Source organism: Cherax quadricarinatus, chromosome 8, assembly GCF_038502225.1.
Source record: "Cherax quadricarinatus isolate ZL_2023a chromosome 8, ASM3850222v1, whole genome shotgun sequence".
Classification (NCBI taxonomy): Eukaryota; Metazoa; Arthropoda; class Malacostraca; order Decapoda; family Parastacidae; genus Cherax; species Cherax quadricarinatus.
The window spans coordinates 33,740,693-33,762,141 of record NC_091299.1 but is presented as its reverse complement, the minus strand read 5'-3'; the positions used below and the strand labels follow the sequence as shown (position 1 = coordinate 33,762,141).

Here is a 21,449-nt window from a genome sequence, read left to right as displayed (position 1 = left end):
TCTCCTCGTAGGACATACCTCTTAGCTCTGGGACTAGTCTTGTTGCAAACCTTTGCACTTTCTCTAGTTTCTTCACGTGCTTGGCTAGGTGTGGGTTCCAAACTGGTGCCGCATACTCCAATATGGGCCTAACATACACGGTGTACAGGGTCCTGAATGATTCCTTATTAAGATGTCGGAATGCTGTTCTGAGGTTTGCTAGGCGCCCATATGCTGCAGCAGTTATTTGGTTGATGTGCGCTTCAGGAGATGTGTGTGTGTGTGTGTGTGTGTGTGTGTGTACTCACCTATTTGTGGTTGCAGGGGTCGAGTCCTAGCTCCTGGCCCCGCCTCTTCACCGGTTGCTACTAGGCCCTCTCTCTCCCCACTCCATGAGCTTTATCAAACCTCGTCTTAAAACTGTGTATGGTTCCTGCCTCCACTACGTCATTTTCTAGGCTATTCCACTGCCTTACAACTCTATGACTGAAGAAATACTTCCTACTATCTCTCTGACTCATTTGTGTCTTCAACTTCCAATTGTGGCCTCTTGTTTCTGTGTCCCCTCCCTGGAACATCCTGTCTTTGTCCACCTTGTCTATTCCACGCAGTATTTTATATGTTGTTATCATGTCTCCCCTGACCCTCCTGTCCTCCAGTGTGGTCAGGCCGATTTCCCTTAATCTTTCTTCATAGGACATTCCCCTTAGCTCTGGAACTAACCTTGTCGCAAACCTTTGTACTTTCTCTAGTTTCTTGACGTGCTTTATCAAGTGCGGGTTCCAAACAGGTGCTGCATACTCCAGTATGGGCCTGACATACATGGTGTACAGTGTCTTGAATGATTCCTTACTAAGGTATCGGAATGCTGTTCTCAGGTTTGCCAGGCGCCCATATGCTGCAGCAGTTATCTGATTGATGTGTGCTTCCGGAGACATGCTCGGTGTTATACTCACCCCAAGATCTTTCTCCTTGAGTGAGGTTTGCAGTCTTTGGCCACCTAGCCTATACTCTGTCTGTGGTCTTCTGTGCCCTTCCCCTATCTTCATGACTTTGCATTTGGCAGGATTAAATTCGAGAAGCCATTTGCTGGACCAGGTGTCCAGTCTGTCCAGGTCTCTTTGAAGTCCTGCCTGGTCCTCATCAGATTTAATTCTCCTCATTAACTTCACATCATCTGCAAACAGGGACACTTCTGAGTCTAACCCTTCCGTCATGTCGTTCACATATACCAAAAATAGCACTGGTCCTAGGACCGACCCCTGTGGGACCCCGCTCGTCACAGGTGCCCACTGTGATACATCATTACGTACCATGACTCGTTGTTGCCTCCCTGTCAGGTATTCTCTGATCCATTGCAGTGCCCTTCCTGTTATATGCGCCTGATGCTCTAGCTTCTGCACTAATCTCTTGTGAGGAACTGTGTCAAAGGCCTTCTTGCAGTCCAAGAAGATGCAATCAACCCACCCCTCTCTCTCTTGTCTTACTTCTGTTATTTTATCATAAAACTCCAGAAGGTTTGTGACACAGGATTTGCCTTCCGTGAATCCGTGCTGGTTGGCATTTATACTCCTGTTCCATTCCAGGTGCTCCACCACTCTCCTCCTGATAATCTTCTCCATAATTTTGCATACTATACACGTCAATGACACAGGTCTATAGTTTAGTGCCTCTTTTCTGTCTCCTTTTTTAAAAATGGGAACTACATTTGCCGTGTGTGTGTGTGTGTGTGTGTGTGTGTGTGTGTGTGTGTGTGTGTGTGTGTGTGTGTGTGTGTGTGTGTGTGTGTGTGTGTGTGTGTGTGTGTGTGTGTGTGTGTGTGTGTGTGTGTGTGTGTGTGTGTGTCTAATTGTTTTGAGTCAGGGCTGCAGCTGTCAAAATGACATATTGTCTCATTACTCACTCCCCCTACTCCATGTCAAAACAATGGTGTTGGATGCTCGCTTCCCCTCCATCCTATCTAATTATCTTTCTCCCTCATTCCTCATTCTTCATTCTCCTTCATTCTTCTGGTATCCTGGGCATTGCTTTTGCTCACAAACTCCTCAAAACCATGAAATTGATCTTCACTGACACCTCCATCTGTGTTAGAGCATCACTTAGGAAGAGTAGAGTCCCAGATTTGCCAGGGAGTCGCATATTTCTTACCGCTAGGCATGCTGAACAAGGACTACTGAAATGGCATTCCCACAATGCACCACTGGCTCCCCAATTTTTTTTATATGGTGCACACTGACCACGGAGACTCATTCTCTCACATGTGGGCCTACCAGCTTTCTCCTGCTTGATTTGAAGCTGCTAGAATTCATGCGTATTAATACGTCAAACACGGTGGCTCATAAGACGTATATATACGACCGAAACAGTCAAAGGGTTAAATGCCACTTTCACACCAATTCTATTATTGCCTGTAGAGGGTAATACTGTGCTATAATTTGTACCCATGTACATGTCAAATATGAGAATCAACAAAAGAAACAGAGCTTGTCACTCTAGCAGCTCAGTTTGAGTGGCATGAAGGCACTTCCTTTAATTTTGACGATGTATGAGGTGTAAATGTTGTGTAAATACTTTGTGGAGATTAGGCCTGTGTTTATACTGTTTCCATAGCAAGTTAAAGGCTCATTATAGTTATTTTTCAGTTTTTTTTTATGTAGTTCTAAGAATTCTGATCTCTGGCAGTGCAAAATAGTCATCATAAAGAACCGTGTTCTCTTGTGTAACTAGGCTTATTATTGGTGTAATAAAAAAATTATTGTGTGGTATTTGGTTTAATTCACTGTTACAAAATAAAGACATGTAATTATAAATGTATGTATAGACTACACTACAGTACCTAAATACTGTCTGTACAACCTTAAAGATGACCCCCCTTTCCCTCTCACCCACCGAAAAGGGATATCTGTTTCATTCATATACAGTATTGTAGTATGACAAATGTGGTCCATTAAATTATGGAGTACTGTAGTACCCTGAATTATCAGTTTGAGAACCAAAATTGATTCATAAAAGCAGGAAGATTGTGCTGGATAAACTCATTACAGAATTTTGTTCCACTAAGTTCTGTGTTGGCTCCCTCTTGCTCATTCATTAGTCAACAAATGTATTTTTCTCCTTAAGTTGCTACCGATGGCCTTCTGTAGATTTTCCTTTAATCCAGTGAAGGGCTGTTGATCCAAAGTACTGGAATTACCCTTTCTTTCCTTGAACTGAATCTGGTTGCTTCCATTCCCTGACACAGTATGACCCCTATGGGTTTAGTGTTCCCCTTATGAATGTAATAATAATTCTTAATTCTACCAGCAGTTGCCTCACTTGAATATTAACAAAGGCTTTCTTTTGCTTCTGAGGTTAACTTTTGGAAACTAAATTCCCTGGGTTAAAGAATTTTCCTGAAATGCTTCATGTAACAAGGCGCTTTCCTTAAAACATGCAACAAATTTTCTGCACACAAACTGTTAACCAATTCATTATAATATCCATTAAAATAACCAAGTACATTTTAAAGAAATGATAATTACTATTATTATGTGCTGACATTTGATCTTGACAAAGCGCTCAGATCTCTCAAAGCAATTTTTCTTTTCACTGGTGGATATACATTATACTGTACTGTAGCTCTCTATCCTTGAGTAATTTCCCCTTGGCTACTGTAATTATTGTAACCCTTGTCTCAGAGTATAATGACCTTAATGTCCATGACAGTTGCCTCCCTCAAAGTTATCCTGGATCCTAAATCAGTTAATTTCCTTTTATTCAGAAAGTTAGTTCCCTAACAAACATGGTGGGTAGTTACTCATACAAGAGGTTGCTACCCATGAACCTATGGATGATAGCTTTATTTTATGTACATTTCTTTCTCGGTTTCACATTGTGTCAGTAACATCTCTTTATTCATGGAGTTGTTCCCTTGGACCTTGTAGGTGATACCTTCCTCTTAGTAAGAAGGTAACAACCTTAAGCTCTATAATAAATAACTTCCTTTTATATATTTTATATATATGATGATGATAACCCACAATCTATGGAAGTTAACAGGATGTTGATACACCAGGTCTTTTGATTAACCAAACTATCATGTACAGCACAGTTACCCTGGGTCCTTTACAAACTTAATCTTACTATTTCAAGAGGCTTCTTTCACATTTAATGAAAAAAATATAAAGTATATTAGCAAAATAAAGTTTTACATATAAAACCTATGCTTTAATTAAGCATATGAATTCAGAAATTTGAGCCTCTCACATTTTCAACACAAGCATAAAACTACAAGTGAGAAAAATAAAGATTTGCAATACAAATTAATTTACTTTTTAGTGTAAATAATAAAAGATTAATTATATGATCCCTAAAAAAGGGTAAATACAGAATGCTGATCCATTATCATGCATATTTTAGGCATTATTTCATGCTCCTTTATAAAAGAAGATGAAATCATGTATATTCATATCTGAAGAACACTTGTCAAAATGAGATATGCTGGGATTCTTCTGTACATTACATATTTTATTGTGTCAACCAATTGGTGGTATGACACAATAGCATTGTACTGTCTTATTTATTTTAATGATCATCTGTAAAATAAGCTCAACCATGAAATTATTTACTTTTCATTTTTTTTTCTTTTGAAACTACCACCAGTAACATAATGGAGGAAACTTCAAAATATACGATTATAATATTAAATTTTAAAACTGTCTACCTCAAATCCTTCAATGAGGAGGAATTTCTGAGACTGACTGGTGGTCTGGTGGTTAACGCTCTCGCTTCACACAGTGAGGGCCTGGGTTCGATTCCCAGCCAGAGTAGAAACATTGGACATGTTTCTTTCCACCTGTTGTCTATGTTCCCCATCAGTAAAATGGGTACTTTGGTATTAGTCGACTGGTGTGGGTCGCATCCTGGGACACTGACCTAAGGAGGCCTGGTCACAGACCGGGCCGCGGGGGCGTTGACCCCCGGAACTCTCTCCAGGTAAACTCCAGGTAAACTGCTCTAAAAAGCAACATGCTTCACTAACAAAGTATATCATTTATAAGAATTAATCAACTGACCAGAGTGCAGCAGCAGACCTTGAGCTTAGCTTTTGAAGTTTTAGCTAATTAATAACAGATTTGTTGCATTTACTTCTCTCATGTCAATGCTGCTGCTCTGCTTACTTTATACCTCAAGTTAATAAGTCATCATTGCTACTGGAGAAAAAGCTGTGTAAAAATACACAACTTAGTTAATGTGGCATTCTTAAACAGAAATTAAATAACATAATATAATAAATACAGACGTCACAGTAATTAGACTACCTGCTGAAAACAAACTCCTGTAAACGTTTATATACTGTACTGCAGTTCACAGGGGCAGTGTTTGATAAATTCATTCAATTCTCTCTGTATAATGTGTACAATCTCAATCTGTGTACATTTTTTATTTGTATAATGAACTTCCCATTACACAACTGATACACTGTCTAGATAATATATACGGTAGCCTTATTGATGCAGTACTAAATTTACAATCAATATTTTTTCATTAAACCTACTTATACATCTGATAAAGTCTCCACATGCAATATGAAAATGCAACTAGAGAGACACAGCTGTGTAGAATTTTTCTTCTAGAGTCATCCCTTCGCACCAAAACAACTGGTGATGCAGACGACAGTGACTGAAGGGGTAAGCGTGACAATCGACCAGAGTCATATTCAACCTGTAAAATATGATAATTATGAACAAAATGTTTATTAATTTTACTGATCATATGTCATTAGGATTATCTCTTATGAAATTTGATGATATGCTACAAATAATCCTATATCCTGGACAGGCAAGTCTAGTTTAACAAACTGATAATCATGCAGAGGTATAGCCGCACAGGAAAACGTATACTATCATGTTGATCTAGTTATCAGTAATTTTCATTGACTTAATTAAAGTGCACCAGAAACAAATAATAATATCTTTATTTACTACAAGTATATGTACATGGTATACAGCCCTAGTTGACATCAATGACATACTACTACATAGAAAGGCAATTGTTATGCAGAGCATTTTAGGCAAATTAGGTCAGGATCTGACCCACACCAATCTATTAACTCCCAGGTGCCCATTTTGCTGATGGGTGAACATAGACAACCAGTGTAAAGAAACATGCCCAATATTTCTACCCTCACTTGGAATCGAACCCATACACTTGCCATGTGAAATGAGAGCTTTAGCCACCAGGCCACGGGGCACCCAGATTCAACATTAACCCTTTCAGGGTCGAGAGGTCCTCTCCTGAACTTGTTCTCAGGGTCTAAAATTTTTCGGAAAAAAAAACAATTATTTTTTATGAAATGATAGAGAATCTTTTCCTGATCATAATGACACCAAAAGTACGAAATTTGATGGAAAACTTATGGAATTATGCTCTTGCGAAGTTAGCGGTCTCAACGATGTTTACGCATCGGCGATTTTGCCCACTTTAAGCCCTATTTTCGACCAATTCCAGTGTACTAGTCGACAAAAATCATAACTATTCTGCTAGAATTCCATTTTTTCTATCGAATGAGTACAAGAAACCACCCATTTACATATTTCAACTATCCAATAAAGTGGTCAGAAATTGGCAATTTTGCCAATTTCACACAAATTTCATAAGATGCCAATTTCAAAATAGGGTTCAGAATAAACAAGACAGACATTCCTGGCACTAAAACATTTCCTCTGTTCATTAGTCACGTCCCCAGGCCCCTCTTACATTTCTTTTGCTTTCCACTTTGAATTTTTATTCTCACAAAAAATAGAAGATTTACTGTTATGCAGCCTACTGCATTAGTGTAGAAATGGTATAAATAATATCGGCGCACTTGTGAAAGAATATTAGACTCACCAGTTGACGTGTATTGGACTCTTAGCATGATTTGTTTACTTTTGAAATTTGGTAAAAATCAAACATTTCTGCTACTTTGAGCTCTGTTCTGTCACGTCAGAGATCACAGCCATCCTATTGACTGGTCTTCCGCTAAAACTGTCTTCCCTACTTCCAACTCTAACAGTCGCTGTCTAGTTGAATCCTCTCTAATACACAACTTTCCTTGTATGAATCTTAGTCCTGGCTTCGTCTCTGTAGATGCCTTCCTCTCCCACTACATTGTAAAATGCTCCAAACTTCAGAACACCCTTGACTTAACCTGATTCCTCCTTTTTTCTTCTTCTCCCTCTTCTCCTTTCCTCTTTCCTTTTTTCTCCTCTGGGTTGTCTTTCTTCTGTCTCGTGTTTCTGTTCCTTCATTATTTATTTCATCACTTCCCCTTCCCCTTACCTCTGTGCACTTGCTCTCCCTCTGTGAGCACCTAGCTCCCTTGCAGTGCCCCCATTTCTTTGTATTTGACTGGCTCCTCCTCCTTAATTCCCCACTACTACCACTACCACTCCCACTACTACTACTACTACTACTACTACCACCACTACTACCACCACTACTACCACCACTACCTCTTCCTGCCTATATATACCCGTCCTGCTCCACTTCTCGTTAATGTGACTTTGTAAATGGTCCAAGTCAGACTGAAACGTCATCGTAAGCTCCTCTTCTATGTCTGGGTTATTTGTGTATAAGGCATATTGTATATAGTATATTCACTTGTATGCTGCACAATAACAGCACAAACACTGACAAGTGAACATTTTCACCTACCTTAGTCACATACTATTGTCTAGAAATATATACATAGTATTTATAGGTCCCAGCAATGTCTTGGATACATGGGAGTACAGTGGACCCTCAACCAATGATATTAATCTGTTCCACAGAGCTTGTCATTAGTTGAATTTATCATCAGTCGAATTAATTTTCCCCCATAAGAAATAACAGAAATCCAATTAATCCGTTCCAGACACCCAAAAGTGTGAAAAAAAAAAATTCACCTGAAATATACATTTTCCTACACAGAAAAACAAGGATACATGCACAATACTGTACTGTACTGTACTAAATGAAGAGTAAATGACACTTACCTTTATTGAAGATGTAGTGATAAGATGGGAGGAGGGGAGATGGAGGTGTATTAATTTTTGGAAGGGGAATCCCCTTCCAATTGAACACTTGTTGGGGTTGGAAATTTTCAGCTTTGTCATGCCTTAACACACTATGTATGCCACTATGATTCTTAAATCTCTCATACCAACCTTTGCTGGCCTTAAATTCACCAATATGAGCACTAGTTCCAGGCATTTTTTCATGTTCACCTGGGTGTTAATCGACTGGTGTGGGTCGCATCCTGGGGGACAAGATTAATGACCCCAATAGAAATAAGTTTGACAGTCCTCGATGATGCACTGACTTTCTTGGGTTATCCTGGGTGGCTAACCCTCTGGGCTTAATGGTTTCTCGGTAACTGTTTCTCGTTAAGCCTCACCAACAACACACTCTTCATACCTTCGAGTAGTACAGCTGACGGTGGTGCAGCAGCAGCTGACCATGGTACAGCAGCAGCAGACTGTGCTACAGCAGCAGCTGACCATGGTACAGCAGCAGCAGACTGTGCTACAGCAGCAGCAGCAGCTGACCATGGTACAGCAGCAGCAGCAGCAGCTGACCATGGTACAGCAGCAGCTGACCATGGTATGATAGTATTTCTCACCCTTTTTACCACAGGGTTGACACTAGAACCTTTCTTTGGGCCCATGGTGGCTTATTTAGCAGTTACAAGCACTAAAAAAATGGAAAAATACAAAATGTATCGAATGTATGCGTGGAAGCATCTGCCCTGGCTTGTAAATAATGGCACACTAGCTGACAGCAGGGCAGCTGAGGCGCTCAGGCTGCACAGACAGGTTCGGGACAAATGTCATTGGTCAAGTTTTTCTTCGTTGGTTGGGCCAAAATTTTACGCTCAAACGCTTTGTTAGGTGAATTTTTCGTTAGACGATGCCTTCGTTGGTCAGGGGTCCACTGTATATAATAATAATAATAATAATAATAATAATAATAATAATAATAATAATAATAATAATAATAATAATAGAGTTAAAAGATAAAAAATCAAACACAAAGTGGGAGTTGTCACAGTTGCTTTTTACTGATGACACTGTGCTCTTGGGAGATTCTGAAGAGAAGTTGCAGAGGTTGGTGGATGAATTTGGTAGGATATGTAAAAGAAGAAAATTAAAAGTGAATATAGAAAAAGAGTAAGGTGATGAGGATAACAAAAAGATTAGGCGACGAAAAATTGGATATCAGATTGGAGGGAGAGAGTATGGAGGTGAATGTATTGAGATATTTGGGAGTGGATATGTCAGCAGATGGGTCTATGAAAGATGAGGTGAATCATAGAATTGATGAGGGGAAAAGCGTGAGCGGTGCACTTAGGAGTCTGTGGAGACAAAGAACTTTGTCCTTGGAAGCAAAGAGGGGAATGTATGAGAGTATAGTTTTACCAATGCTCTTATATGGGTGTGAAGCATGAGTGATGAATGTTGCAGTGAGAAGGCTGGAGGCAGTGGAGATGTCATGTCTGAGGGCAATGTGCGGTGTGAATATAATGAAGAGAATTCGTAGTTTGGAACTTAGGAGGAGGTGCAGGATTGCCAAAACTGTTGTCCATAGGGCTGAGGAAGGGTTGTTGAGGGTTCGGACATGTAGAGAGAATGGAACGAAACAGAATGACTTGAGAGTGTATAAATCTGTAGTGGAGGAAAGGCAGGGTAGGGGTCGGCCTAGGAAAGGTTGGAGGGAGGGGGTAAAGGAGGTTTTGTGTGAAAGGGGCTTGGACTTCCAGCAAGCATGCATGAGTGTATTTGATAGGAGTGAATGGAGACAAATGGTTTTTAACCCTTTCAGGGTCCCCAGGCCCTCTCCCAGACTTGTTCTCAGGGTCGCCCAAATTTCCAAAAAAAAAAAAAAAAAATTCTTACGAAAAGACAGAGAACCTTTTCCTGACCATAATGACACCAAAAGTATGAAATTTGATGGAAAACTTACGGAATTATGCTCTCGCGAAGTAAGTGGTTTCGACGATGTTTACTCATTGGCGATTTTGCCCACTTTGAGCCCTATTTTTGGCCAATTCCAGTGTACTAGTCGACAAACATCATAACTATTTCGCTAGAACTCCATTTTTTCTATTGAATGAGTACAAGAAACCACGCATTTACCGATTTCAACTATCCAATACAGTGGTCAGAATTTAGCAATTTTGCCAATTTCACACAAATTTCAAAAGATGCCAATTTCCAAATAGGCTCCAAAATAAACAAGAAAGACATTCCTGGCACTAAAATAACATTTCCTCTGTTCATTAGTCACGTCCCCACACCCCTCTTACATTCTTTTGCTTTCCACTTTGAATTTTTATTCTCACAAAAAATAGAAGATTTACTGTTATGCAGACTACTGCATTAGTGTAGAAATGGTATAAATAATATCGGCACACTTGTGAAAGAATATCAAACTCACCAGTTGACGTGTATTGGACTCTTAGCATGATTTGTTTACTTTTGAAATTTGGTAAAAATCGAACATTTCTGATACTTTGAGCTCAATTTCAAGGTACTTTTCATTGTAAAACCAGTCAAAATCATCTCAATTTCTGTAATATGTCTTCCATTCTATAAAATAAGACCAGGAAAACTAGAATACAACAAAAAATACCATACAAAAATACAGTGCAAATTCGCTGTTTTAATCCAAAAACACGGTCAAAGTTTTTTTTTTCTCATTACACACTGTGTACTGCAGGATTTTTTTTATACTGCTCACACTGACCACATAGACCCATTCTTTCATATGTAGACCTACCAGCTTTCTCTCACTAGATTTGAGGGTGCTAGATTTTAGGTGTACTAGTACGTCAAAAATCCTGGTGCGTTAAGCCGTACTAGTACGTCTGAAACCCTGAAAGGGTTAAAAATAAAGTTTACTTGAAGCATGGTGTAAGACGAGTGTCAGTCCATTGCTGACAGTATAGCAGTGTTGACATTTGATGAGCTTGCATTGCCTTGGCTTTATTTGTTTTCACTGTTACACATAAACATGGCTGTGTCTGACTATGTCTGTCTAGCTCTCTGTTTATCTCTGTCTCTGCTTACCTTTGTCTCTCTGTCTGCTTCTCTCTGTCTCAGAGAGAGCCAGTCATGAGCCAACAGGTACTACACACGACGCAGTCGTTACATCTGATTCTTGAACATGTGAAAATACGTATTATGTACTTGCCAGTCATGCTTACTATGCATTATATTTACAAGCACAGTATAGCACTTTGTCTGGATTTTTTGGGTTATCCTAGGTAATTTACACTTTGAATAATTGTATTTGTGTGTACAGTGGAACCTTGGTTTTCGTTTGCCCTGGTTTTCATTAAATTCAGTTTTCGACGACTTTTTTCATCAAAATTTTGTCCCAGTTTTCATTCATCACCTCGGTTTTCATCGAATAAACAGTGGTACATCGTACTGAATGTGTCTGCACGCGCCCACACAAAGCATCCCATGCATTCTGAGTCAGCCTGGCTTTGTGTCTCATCAGTAGAGGGTGGTAGTGATGATGGTTAATGGTGGTAGTGATGATGGTTAATGGTGGTAGTGATGGTGGCAGAGGGTTGTAGCAATGGTGGTAGAGAGTGGTAGTGATGGTGGTAGACAGTGGTAGTGATTGTGGTAGAGGGTGGTCGTGGTTGTGGTAGAGAGTAGTAGTGATGGTGGTAGAGAGTAGTAGTGATGGTGGAAGAGGGTGGCAGTGATGGTGGTAGAGGGTAGTAGTGATGGTGGTAGAAGGTGGTAGTGATGGTGGTAGAGGGTGGTAGTAATGGTGGTAGAGGGTGGTAGTAATGGTGGTAGAGGGTGGTAGTAATGGTGGTAGAGGGTGGTAGTAATGGTGGTAGAGATAACCTCTCCTCCCTCTCCCTTCCTTGCCATCTTCCATACGCCAACAAGCGTCTTCAATTATAGGTAAAAGTGATTTTAATGTTCATTTATCCATTTCATTAGTGCTTTATATTTCCCATTGTTTTCTGTATGTAAAACTATAGTTAGTCTCTATAAATGTATTTTTTGTTGATATTTTTGGGTGTCTGGAATGGATTAATTGGATTCACATTATTTCTTATGGGAAATACTGCTTCAGTTTTCATCGAATTCGGTTTTCGCCAGACTTTCTGGAATGAATTAAAGATGAAAACCGAAGTTCCGCTGTATTATAATTGTTGGTGACCTCAACCAACATCTTATACAGAGGGACTCTGATGACCTTGCAATGTTTGACATGAGAAACAATGTTAATTTCTCTACTCATATCTCTGGTTCCTCCCTCGACCCAGTAGTGAGCTGTCGGAAGGTATAGTCACTTGCCAACCCCTTGGCTATGCTGAATCATCTGACCACAAGGCTGTCTTTATGACAATGAAGATCCTAACAGAACAAGGTGAAGAATGTACATGTACAACCTGGTTGTGGGGAAAAGGAAACTAGCAGCCCTTTGCACTGAGTCTGCCACCTCTGATTGCAATGCTCTTCTCCAAAGTGATGTTGACAACCAAGTGAATGCCTTCACTGAACACATCCCTAATCTCCAACAAGAACACATCCCTCACCAGCAGTATGTGACAAAGCCTACAGATCAGCCTTGGTTCGGTTTTCATTGTTGAGAGACTGCTACTGCTAAGTACAAGGCTTGGAGAAGGTATATGCGGCATCCCACTATTAATAACAGGAACCTGCACAGGCAAGCCTGTAGGCAAATGAGAGAAGTTCGAAAATGGGCCATCTCTAAATGGGAGGCTGACACAAAAAAAGAAGCTGGCATCAGGTAAAATGGCCTCCAAAATCTGGTGGTCCTTGGTCAAGGTCCGACAGGGTTATTCACCTGATGAAATTATTCCACCTTTGAATCAACAGGATTTGACCAACTCTACTAGAAGTCAGGAAAGAGCTGACCTCTTTACTGAACACTGCTGCCAAGATGCAAGTTCCTGATCCAGCAACAGAGACTCCTCGGCTAGCCTCAAGAAATACATCAAAGTTGTCAGTGGTGACAATTAGGAAGGATGAGGTGTATCCTCTTAAATTGCTGGACAAAGAAAAAGCTTTGGGCCCAGATAAGCTGAGCCCAAGATTGCTGAGTGCTGACCAGCTAGCAGCACCTTCAACTCGCATCTATCAGCAATGCCTAGCACAGTGTAAATGGCATTCTCTGTGGAAAGAGGTAAATGTAGTAGTCCATGTTCACAAAAAGAAAAGAAGAGCAGAGCAGAAATCAGCAACTACAGACCAATGTCACTCCTATCAATCACTGGCAAGATCCTTGAGACAATAATCTCATGGCAGATGACAGAGTTTTTTGACTACCACTCATTTCTTTGTGACAGTGATATGGCTTTAGAAAAGGTTACTCTGCTGGTGATCTGTTGTTAAACCTCTCCACTAAGTGGCACCAGTCACTGGATGAATCCAAAGTCAACTGTGTGGTAGCACTGGACATTGCTGGTGCTTTCGACCGAGTGTGGCACCAGAGCCTCTTGGCAAAACTGCAAGCACTGGGAATTGCAGGCTCTACACTATGTCTCCTCAGTGATTACCTTCATGGTAGATCTCTAAGGGTAGTTCTCAATGGAACAGAATCAGCAAGACATCCTATTGGGGCAAGTGTTCCACAAGGAAGTGTGCCGGGACCATTGTTATGGAATGTCTACTTCAATGACCTTCTTCATCTCATCCCAGAATCCCATGCATATGCAGACGACTGTACTCTGACATTCACTTATCCAAGAGAAGAAATGCCAGCTGCTCTAAGCTACATCGATCACCAGCTAAGAGCTATATCAGCTTGGGAAACCGATGGCAAGCAACATTTGCACCTGAGAAAACACAAATGATGGTAAAGCACCATGATGGTAATGCCAGTGCAGTAGTATGTATGAATGGGAGGGTGTTGGTACCTGGAAAAGACACTGTTATATCCTTGGGGTGAAATCTGACTCCAAACTGACCATGAAGAACTACATAAATCTTGCAAACAAGGCAGCCAGGAAGTTTATAGCACTCTGCTGTATCTTGCATCTGCTTGACAGTAGGGGTTGCAAGATTCTGTACGAGGCAAAAGTACGCTCACATCTTGAGTATGCTCCACTTTCTTGGTTTGCCCCCCCCCATCTGTGCCTGCTTCACAGAGTAGAGAACAGAGCAACATGTCTCATCTCTCATCTGGACCCATCCTGGATAGAACTGTCAATTCAGCAGAGCCTTCAACACAGGAGGGATGTGGGTGGCCTTACTGTTATGTACAAGGCCAACATTGTCAAAGTACTACACTTGAATCCTCTTTGAGGACAGCAAGAAACAAGCTTCTATACCACAAGACAGGCAGAAAGCAGCAACTTCACTCTGGCTGTACCCTTCTCCAGAACATCACTTCATCTGAGATGACTCGAGTCTGGAACACATTCGTACAGCATCATGATGTCAAAGAAATAGTCAGTTGATCAAATGAAAATGCTGGCCCACAGATGGCTCCAACTTCATCCTGTTCCCTACTTGAATGTTTCATAATAAAATGCTTTCAAATGAGCTGATGCAGGTAACAGCTCTTAGCTTGTTGAGAGTGCGAGAGAGATTGAGAAAGATTGAGAGTGATAGAGTCTGAGAAATATTGAGAGAGAGTGAGAGAATGGGAAAGAGATTGGGAGAGACAGAGACTGAGTGAGAGAGATTGGGAAAGAGATTGAGAGAGAGAGAGAGATTGGGAGAACGATTTAGTGATGGAAATAAATGAATCTAATAATATGAATAAATCACATTATCATATAAAGTGAAGGATATCTAGAATATGGTTAAGGTCACCTGCTGGAGAGTTTAAGTGTTGAATGTTGCCTGATAAACTTACCTGATACTTGCAACAAGGGTCAAACTGCCATGATGCTGTATAAACTCCAGTGCAGAATAAAGACAAAGTGCCAAGTGGGACACAAACATAAGCTGTCTCTCTCCATATCAGACCTGAAGAGGTGTAGTCATTCAATCATTTTTGCAATCTAAATAGGTACTGTAAGAAATTTTATTGTAAAATATATTTTATCCTAGCCTCTAAGAAGCTGGCTAATTAAGAAAAACCTCCAGGAATAGAAAACTATATATTTTAATAGTGTAATAAAGCTGTGAAGACAACTTAGGTCCTGTGCCTGCTCTACCCACTTTATAAGTGTCTATACAATATCTTGTCTTTTCCTAGAAATAATTAAGTTTTAACTACTATACCTGCTGTGTTAGATAGTACATGATTATACACATAACTATAAAACCAGACAAAACACACTGTAATACTGTATGAGTAAATGAGTGCAAAGCTAATGTACTCATATTTATAACATGTTGTCTTCCAATGCAGGGTGACCCAACATCCTATTCCATAGCACTCTTTGAAATGCAATATCCTCACCCACTTTTCAGTGTGAAGACACTCTACTACTCACCTCCAGAACTAATGTCCAGATAACCAGTTTCCCTGAATCATTTCACAGATGTAGCCAAGCTCACTCTCCAACAACACAGTACATCATACCCCAAAAATTCACTTGTCTCCACTTAGTCTGAGCTAACATGTTCATACATACCTGCTAGAGACTCAAGCCCCTACCTTTAAAAACCTCTTGTACACCCTCCATCCAACATTTCCTGAGGCATTTTATATACACCACTTTTCATCCATTCCAAATTTACATACCTTCAAATTACAAAAAACTTCTAGAATCATAGGCATCTGCTATACTTCTAGACCACGTATGAGCTAGCAAATTAATACCATAAAGTTCTGCTATCATCACTGACAGGACTATGGACCCTTACGCGAACTTTTCTAAAGGCAAACATTACTAAAGCACCTCTGGAAACAACAACACTTACTGTACAGACTCCATAATGATATTTCAGTAAATAACTTTACCAATGTCATTAAACAAAAAAAAAAATGGAAAAAGCAAACTTAACTTTATCCAAAATGTTAATATCGGCATGAATAACTTCCTGGACAATGCACATCACCTCTACGATATAGGATCCCTTCAATCAGAAAGGTAAAACAAGCCATGGCTCACAAAAGCAATACAGTACTAAGAGTCATTGATAAACATAATTATGAAAAGTAAACACTAGGCCTTGTCTCTGAGGAGATTAAACAATATTGTGCAATAACAAGTCTAACTATAGAGTACAAATAAACTTGCTAATCAAATAAATTTAATGAAGCCAACGGATATACCACATTCCTTTGAAAATTCTCTCATAAACACAGTTCTAGGTTCTTAAAAAGAAAAACCAAACTCGCCAAGGACGATAAACTCGCCAAGGACAATAAACTCGCCAAGGACGATAAACTCACCAAGGACGATAAACTCCCCCTTTCAGCTACTGGTACTGTAAACAAACTTTGGAGCTTTTTCTTTAGAATCAAGACTAATATTCCAAATAATATCAGTAGCTACCTGACTGACAACATGAATTTACCAATAACATCTTTCAAAATACTATACTCAAAAAATATATTGCTGGTAAAAATCACCCAAAAATTGACATGTAACCCATCTGTATTACCAGTCATTATTTTCAGGAAGGCAGCACTATATTATTTCAGTCATACATTACTCTTCAACAAATTACTTTAGAAAACCTAGAAAGTCTGAGATTAAAAAAAAAAAAAAAAAAGATCAGCCTCATCTAAGAAAAATGGCAATTTATCTAATGTTAATAATTATAGACTCAAGACACTGAACACCCCATACTTCTTACTTCCTTATCCATATACTGTGTCACATGGAAATCATGTTTGGGGATCTACATCACTAACTCGTCTCAATAAAAAACAACTATCAGCATTATTGCAATCTCAAACTAGAGATAGCAAATATGGCCCTTATTCAAAACTTGAAAACTACATAATATACAGGCATATGATATTTGCATATTCTACTGCAATATAGATAGACAGCTTAAGACTTCCTTAAGAACTACAAATGAACAGATGCAATATTAGAAACAAATACAGTGGTACCTTGACTTATGAGTGCCCCAGGTTACGAATTTTCCGAGTTACGAGCCGTCGCTCAGTCGATTTTTTGCTTTGAGTTGCAAGTCAAAATCTGAGTTACGAGCAGGAGATACTGAGGAAATATCAAAAACCTTGATAATCACCAATGTGTAACATCCTTTCAATTTTGATATCACTGGTAATGTCATCCTGCCAGAATGTTCTATAACGTATGCCGTAAGTAAAGAGAAACAATTCTGGAACATGTGTAATACATGTTCGGCAGGCCAGCTGGTTGGGTGGCCAGCAGGCTAGCCGGTTGGCTGGATGGCAGCTGGCTGGCTGATTTGCTTTGGCTGTCTCTATCTCTGTCTCTGTCTGTGTCTCTAACTCTGTCTCTCTATTTGTCTTTATTTCTGTCTCTGTCTATCTCTGTCTCTGTCTCACAGGTACACATAAATAGTTATACATAGTGCAAATTACCTAGGATAACTAAAAAAATCCAGGCGAATTCTGACTCTCCTCTTCCGAACTTATAGTTCTAAGACTGATGGAAGTGGATCTGAAGAGGAATTCTATGGTTTTGAACCATATGGTACAGGGTACAGGGACCTTATAATGTTTGTAGATATAAGGCATAATAAGCATGACTGGCAAGTAATACACATATTCACTTGTTCAGGAATCAGATGTGAGAACTCTGCATCGTGTGTAATACCTGTTGGTTCATGAGCAGCTCTCTCTTTGAGACAGAGACAAGTAGAGGGACAGGAAGACAGAAACACAGGCAGACAGAAAGACGGATAAGCAGAGACAGAGATAAACATAGACAGAGCTAGACAAATAGACAGATAGGCAGACAAGTTTATGCATAACAGTAAAAAATAAAGCCAAGGCAGTGCACAATCATCAAATGTCACTCCACTGCTGCACTGTCAGCAGTGGAGTGACATACACCGTGCTTCAAGAAGTTTCATATATATACTCCAGCATTTCTAAAACATTGCTGGGACCTGGCAAAAAAAGCAAAAATCATTACTTATTTATAAATACATTTTTCTTATTTTAAAAAACTGTAACAAAAAAAATTGGGGTGGTTTTTGAGGGGCTGGAATGAATTAATGGCATTTTAATTAACTTCAACGAGGAAAATTGATTTGATATATGAGCAAATTGAGTTACGAGCTCAGTCACGGTATGAATTAAATTCATAAGTCAAGGTACTATTGTACAGGTATCTCTATGATACCTGTACAGGTATCTCTATGATACCTACAGAAATTCTATAGTAATAAGGTAAAATAATGAATAATTAAAATTTACCACTCAATAACCTAAATCAAATCAAATCAAAGTTTATTCTCTATAAGGATTACAATGTGGGATTTACAGATTTTGGTTATTGTATGGTTTACATGTAATAAAATACTAATTACAGAGGAGCCCACTAGAACACCTAGCATGGCTAGGCATTTCGGGCAAACTTAGTATTGTGTGAGCATTAGTATTAGTCTGCCCAAAATTCTCAGGTATGTTAAGTGGCTTTCTATGTTAACCCTTTCAGGGTCTGTGTCGTAGTTCTATGGCTTTGAGTTGTGGGTCCAAATTGTAGAACTACACCAAATTCTAGTGGCCTGAAATTTAGCTCGAGAAGGCTGGTAGGCCTACATCTAAGAGAATGGGTCTGGCTAGTCAGTGTGTGCACTGTAGAAAAAATCTGGACACCCGCATGGCAGTGTGGGAACACTGCCAAAGTAGCTTTGTTCACCATGCATGTTGGCAAGGAAGCTCTCACTCCCCAGGCGAATTCTGACTCTCCTCTTCCGAACCTATAGTTTTAAGACTGATGGAAGTGGATCTGAAGAGGAATTCTATGGTTTTGAACCATATGGTACAGGGTACAGGGACCCTAATGGAAATAAGTCTGTGACTTTTTTGGGTTATCCTAGGCCTCCAAACATATGCTGCTATGTATGATAATTTATGTAAGTTTATTTGTGTATACCTAAATAAACTTACTTACGACGCCACATGTGCTTGAGTAAGTTTATTCAGGTATACACAAATACAGTTACATAGATTATCATACATAACAGCATATGTATAAAATCCTAGGATAACCCAAAAAAGTCAGGGTGACTTATTTCCATAGGGATCCCTGTATCTGTACCATATGGTGCCCTGCACCATATGGTACCCCTGTACAATATGCTACCCTGTACCATATGCTACCCTGTACCATATGCTACCCTGTACCATATGCTACCCTGTACCATATGCTACCCTGTATCACATGGTACCCTGTATCACATGGTACCCTGTATCACATGGTACCCTGTATCACATGGTACCCTGTACCATATGGTACCCTGTACTATATGGTACCCTGTATCATATGGTACCCTGTACCATATGGTCAGTAGGTGGTGGTGCCACGAGACACCAGCCAAGACTGAGAGTGAGTGGGGACATAAGCCACTGACTCAGCAGTTTCCAAGACAAAGCACATCGTCATCCACCTCAAGGAACATGTCCAGTGGCTGTACTTATGTAAAAATATATAATAGAACATTATTAATACAGTGGAACCTCTACTTGCGAGCACATCCATGTGCGAGTTTTTCCAAATACGAGCAGTCGATGGCTCGATTTTTTGCTTCCATATGTGAGCAAAATTTCCATAAGCGAGCAGACCTCAAGGCAGGTTTCTTGACGCTGGTTAGGGGCTCTTTCTCTTGATCTAGGGAATTGTATCTCATTTGTTTGTTGGACTATCTTATTGAAACTTGGGCAATGTATGATGGAAAGATGCTTCTTAACTTACACCAAAAATGAAAGAAATCGGAGCATAAATAATGGAGTTCACTTCTCGGCAATTAGCCACCCCTTAGCAGTATTTTCGTATGGTTTTTATGGTTGTATTCGCATTATTTTGGTCTCATTTGATAGAATGGAAGATATATTACAGAAATAGATATGATTTTGATTGCTTTCACGACAAAAAGTATCTTGAAATTGAGCTCAACGTAGGAGAAATGTTCCATTGCTTGGCTATGTTCAAGAGTAAACAAATGACGTCACTGTCCATTCCAATATGCAGTCGTGAATGGGTTGACATTATTTATACAATTATTGCAATAAGGCATAACAGTAAATCTTATATTTTTTGTGGGAATAAAAATTACAAATTATTTACATTGTGGACCCCTGCCTTATGAATGCATCGCATTACGTTAAATCCACCATATGAAGCATATGAACGCAAAAATTTTGCCTCGCCTCACGATAAAAAACTCGCCTTACATGATTCATCCGGGACGCATCCCACGTGTGGCCTCAGTGCCAGTGTTTACAAGCCAGCCAGTGCGGTCGCATCTACACATACATTCGGTACATTTCACATTATCCCAGTGTTTTTAGTGATTGTAACTGCAAAATAAGTCACTATGGACCCCAAGAAAGCTTCTAGTGCCATCCCTGTGGTAAAAAGGGCAAGAATTAGTATGGAATTGAAAAAAGAGATTAAGGAAATGTGTGCAAAGTGGGTTGAACTGCAAACCTTTACGGATGAAAATCACCATGACACAGCTACTGCAAGCCGTGTTGGCAACCTGTACAATGACAATGTTATGGCCCATTTTAGGAAAGTCTTAAAGGAATGAGAGGTACAGAGCTCCATGGACAGATTTGTTGTGCGACAGAGGTCCAGTGACTCTCAGGCTGGTCCTAGTGGCATTAAAAGAAGAAGGAAAGTAACCCTGGAAAAGGACTTGCTACCTCAAGTCCTAATGGAAGGGGATTCCCCTACTAAACAATAACTTCCACACTCTCCCCTCCTCCCATCCCATCAATCATCACCAGATCTTCAATAAAGGTAAGTGTCATGTATTCTATTCTTAGTAGAGTAGTAACTGTGAATGTCTTCTTCAGTTTGTGTGCATTAAAATTAATATTTCATGTGGTAAAATTTTTTTTTTTTTATACTTTGGGGTGTCAGGAACGGATTAATTTGATTTCCATTATTTCTTATGGGGAAAATTAATTCGGCTAACGATAATTTCGGCTTACGATGAGCTCTCAGCAATGGATTAATATCGTAAGGTGGGGGTCCACTGTAATATGTATAATAATAATAATACGTATAATAATATTAGTATAATAATATAATACAATAATAACAATAATAATAATATAATACATATAATACATATATAATAATAATGTACTAAATAATAACAATTATAATAATAGACGGCTTCAAAAGGCCGTCAGTAGATGGCAGTGTTTATCACAACAAAGAGGGAGCGGTTGTGGCTGCCTCCACCTGTTACATAATGACATATTTTATTCATTCTGGAGTATATACAGTGGACCCTCAACCAGCGATATTAATCCGTTCCTGAGAGCTCATCGTTAATCGAAATAATAGTTACTCAAGTTAATTTTCCCCATAAGAAATAATGGAAATCCAATTAATC

At 39.5% G+C, this 21,449-nt stretch overlaps 1 protein-coding gene across 2 annotated transcripts in view; it reads right to left on the bottom strand.

Moving 5' to 3' along the window:
* Window positions 1-2,731: 2,731 nt before the first annotated feature.
* Window positions 2,732-21,449, bottom strand: part of Pmi (Transmembrane protein Pmi) — an 81,418-nt gene continuing 62,700 nt past the window's right edge. For both annotated transcript variants that reach the window (XM_053772059.2, XM_070083030.1), the window contains exons 3-4: window positions 14,836-14,948; window positions 2,732-5,682 (exon numbers count right to left, since the gene is read on the bottom strand). In XM_053772059.2, coding sequence (XP_053628034.1) covers window positions 5,512-5,682; window positions 14,836-14,948 — 284 coding nt within the window. In that variant the 3' untranslated portion in view covers window positions 2,732-5,511. The remainder of the gene's footprint in view (window positions 5,683-14,835; window positions 14,949-21,449) is intronic.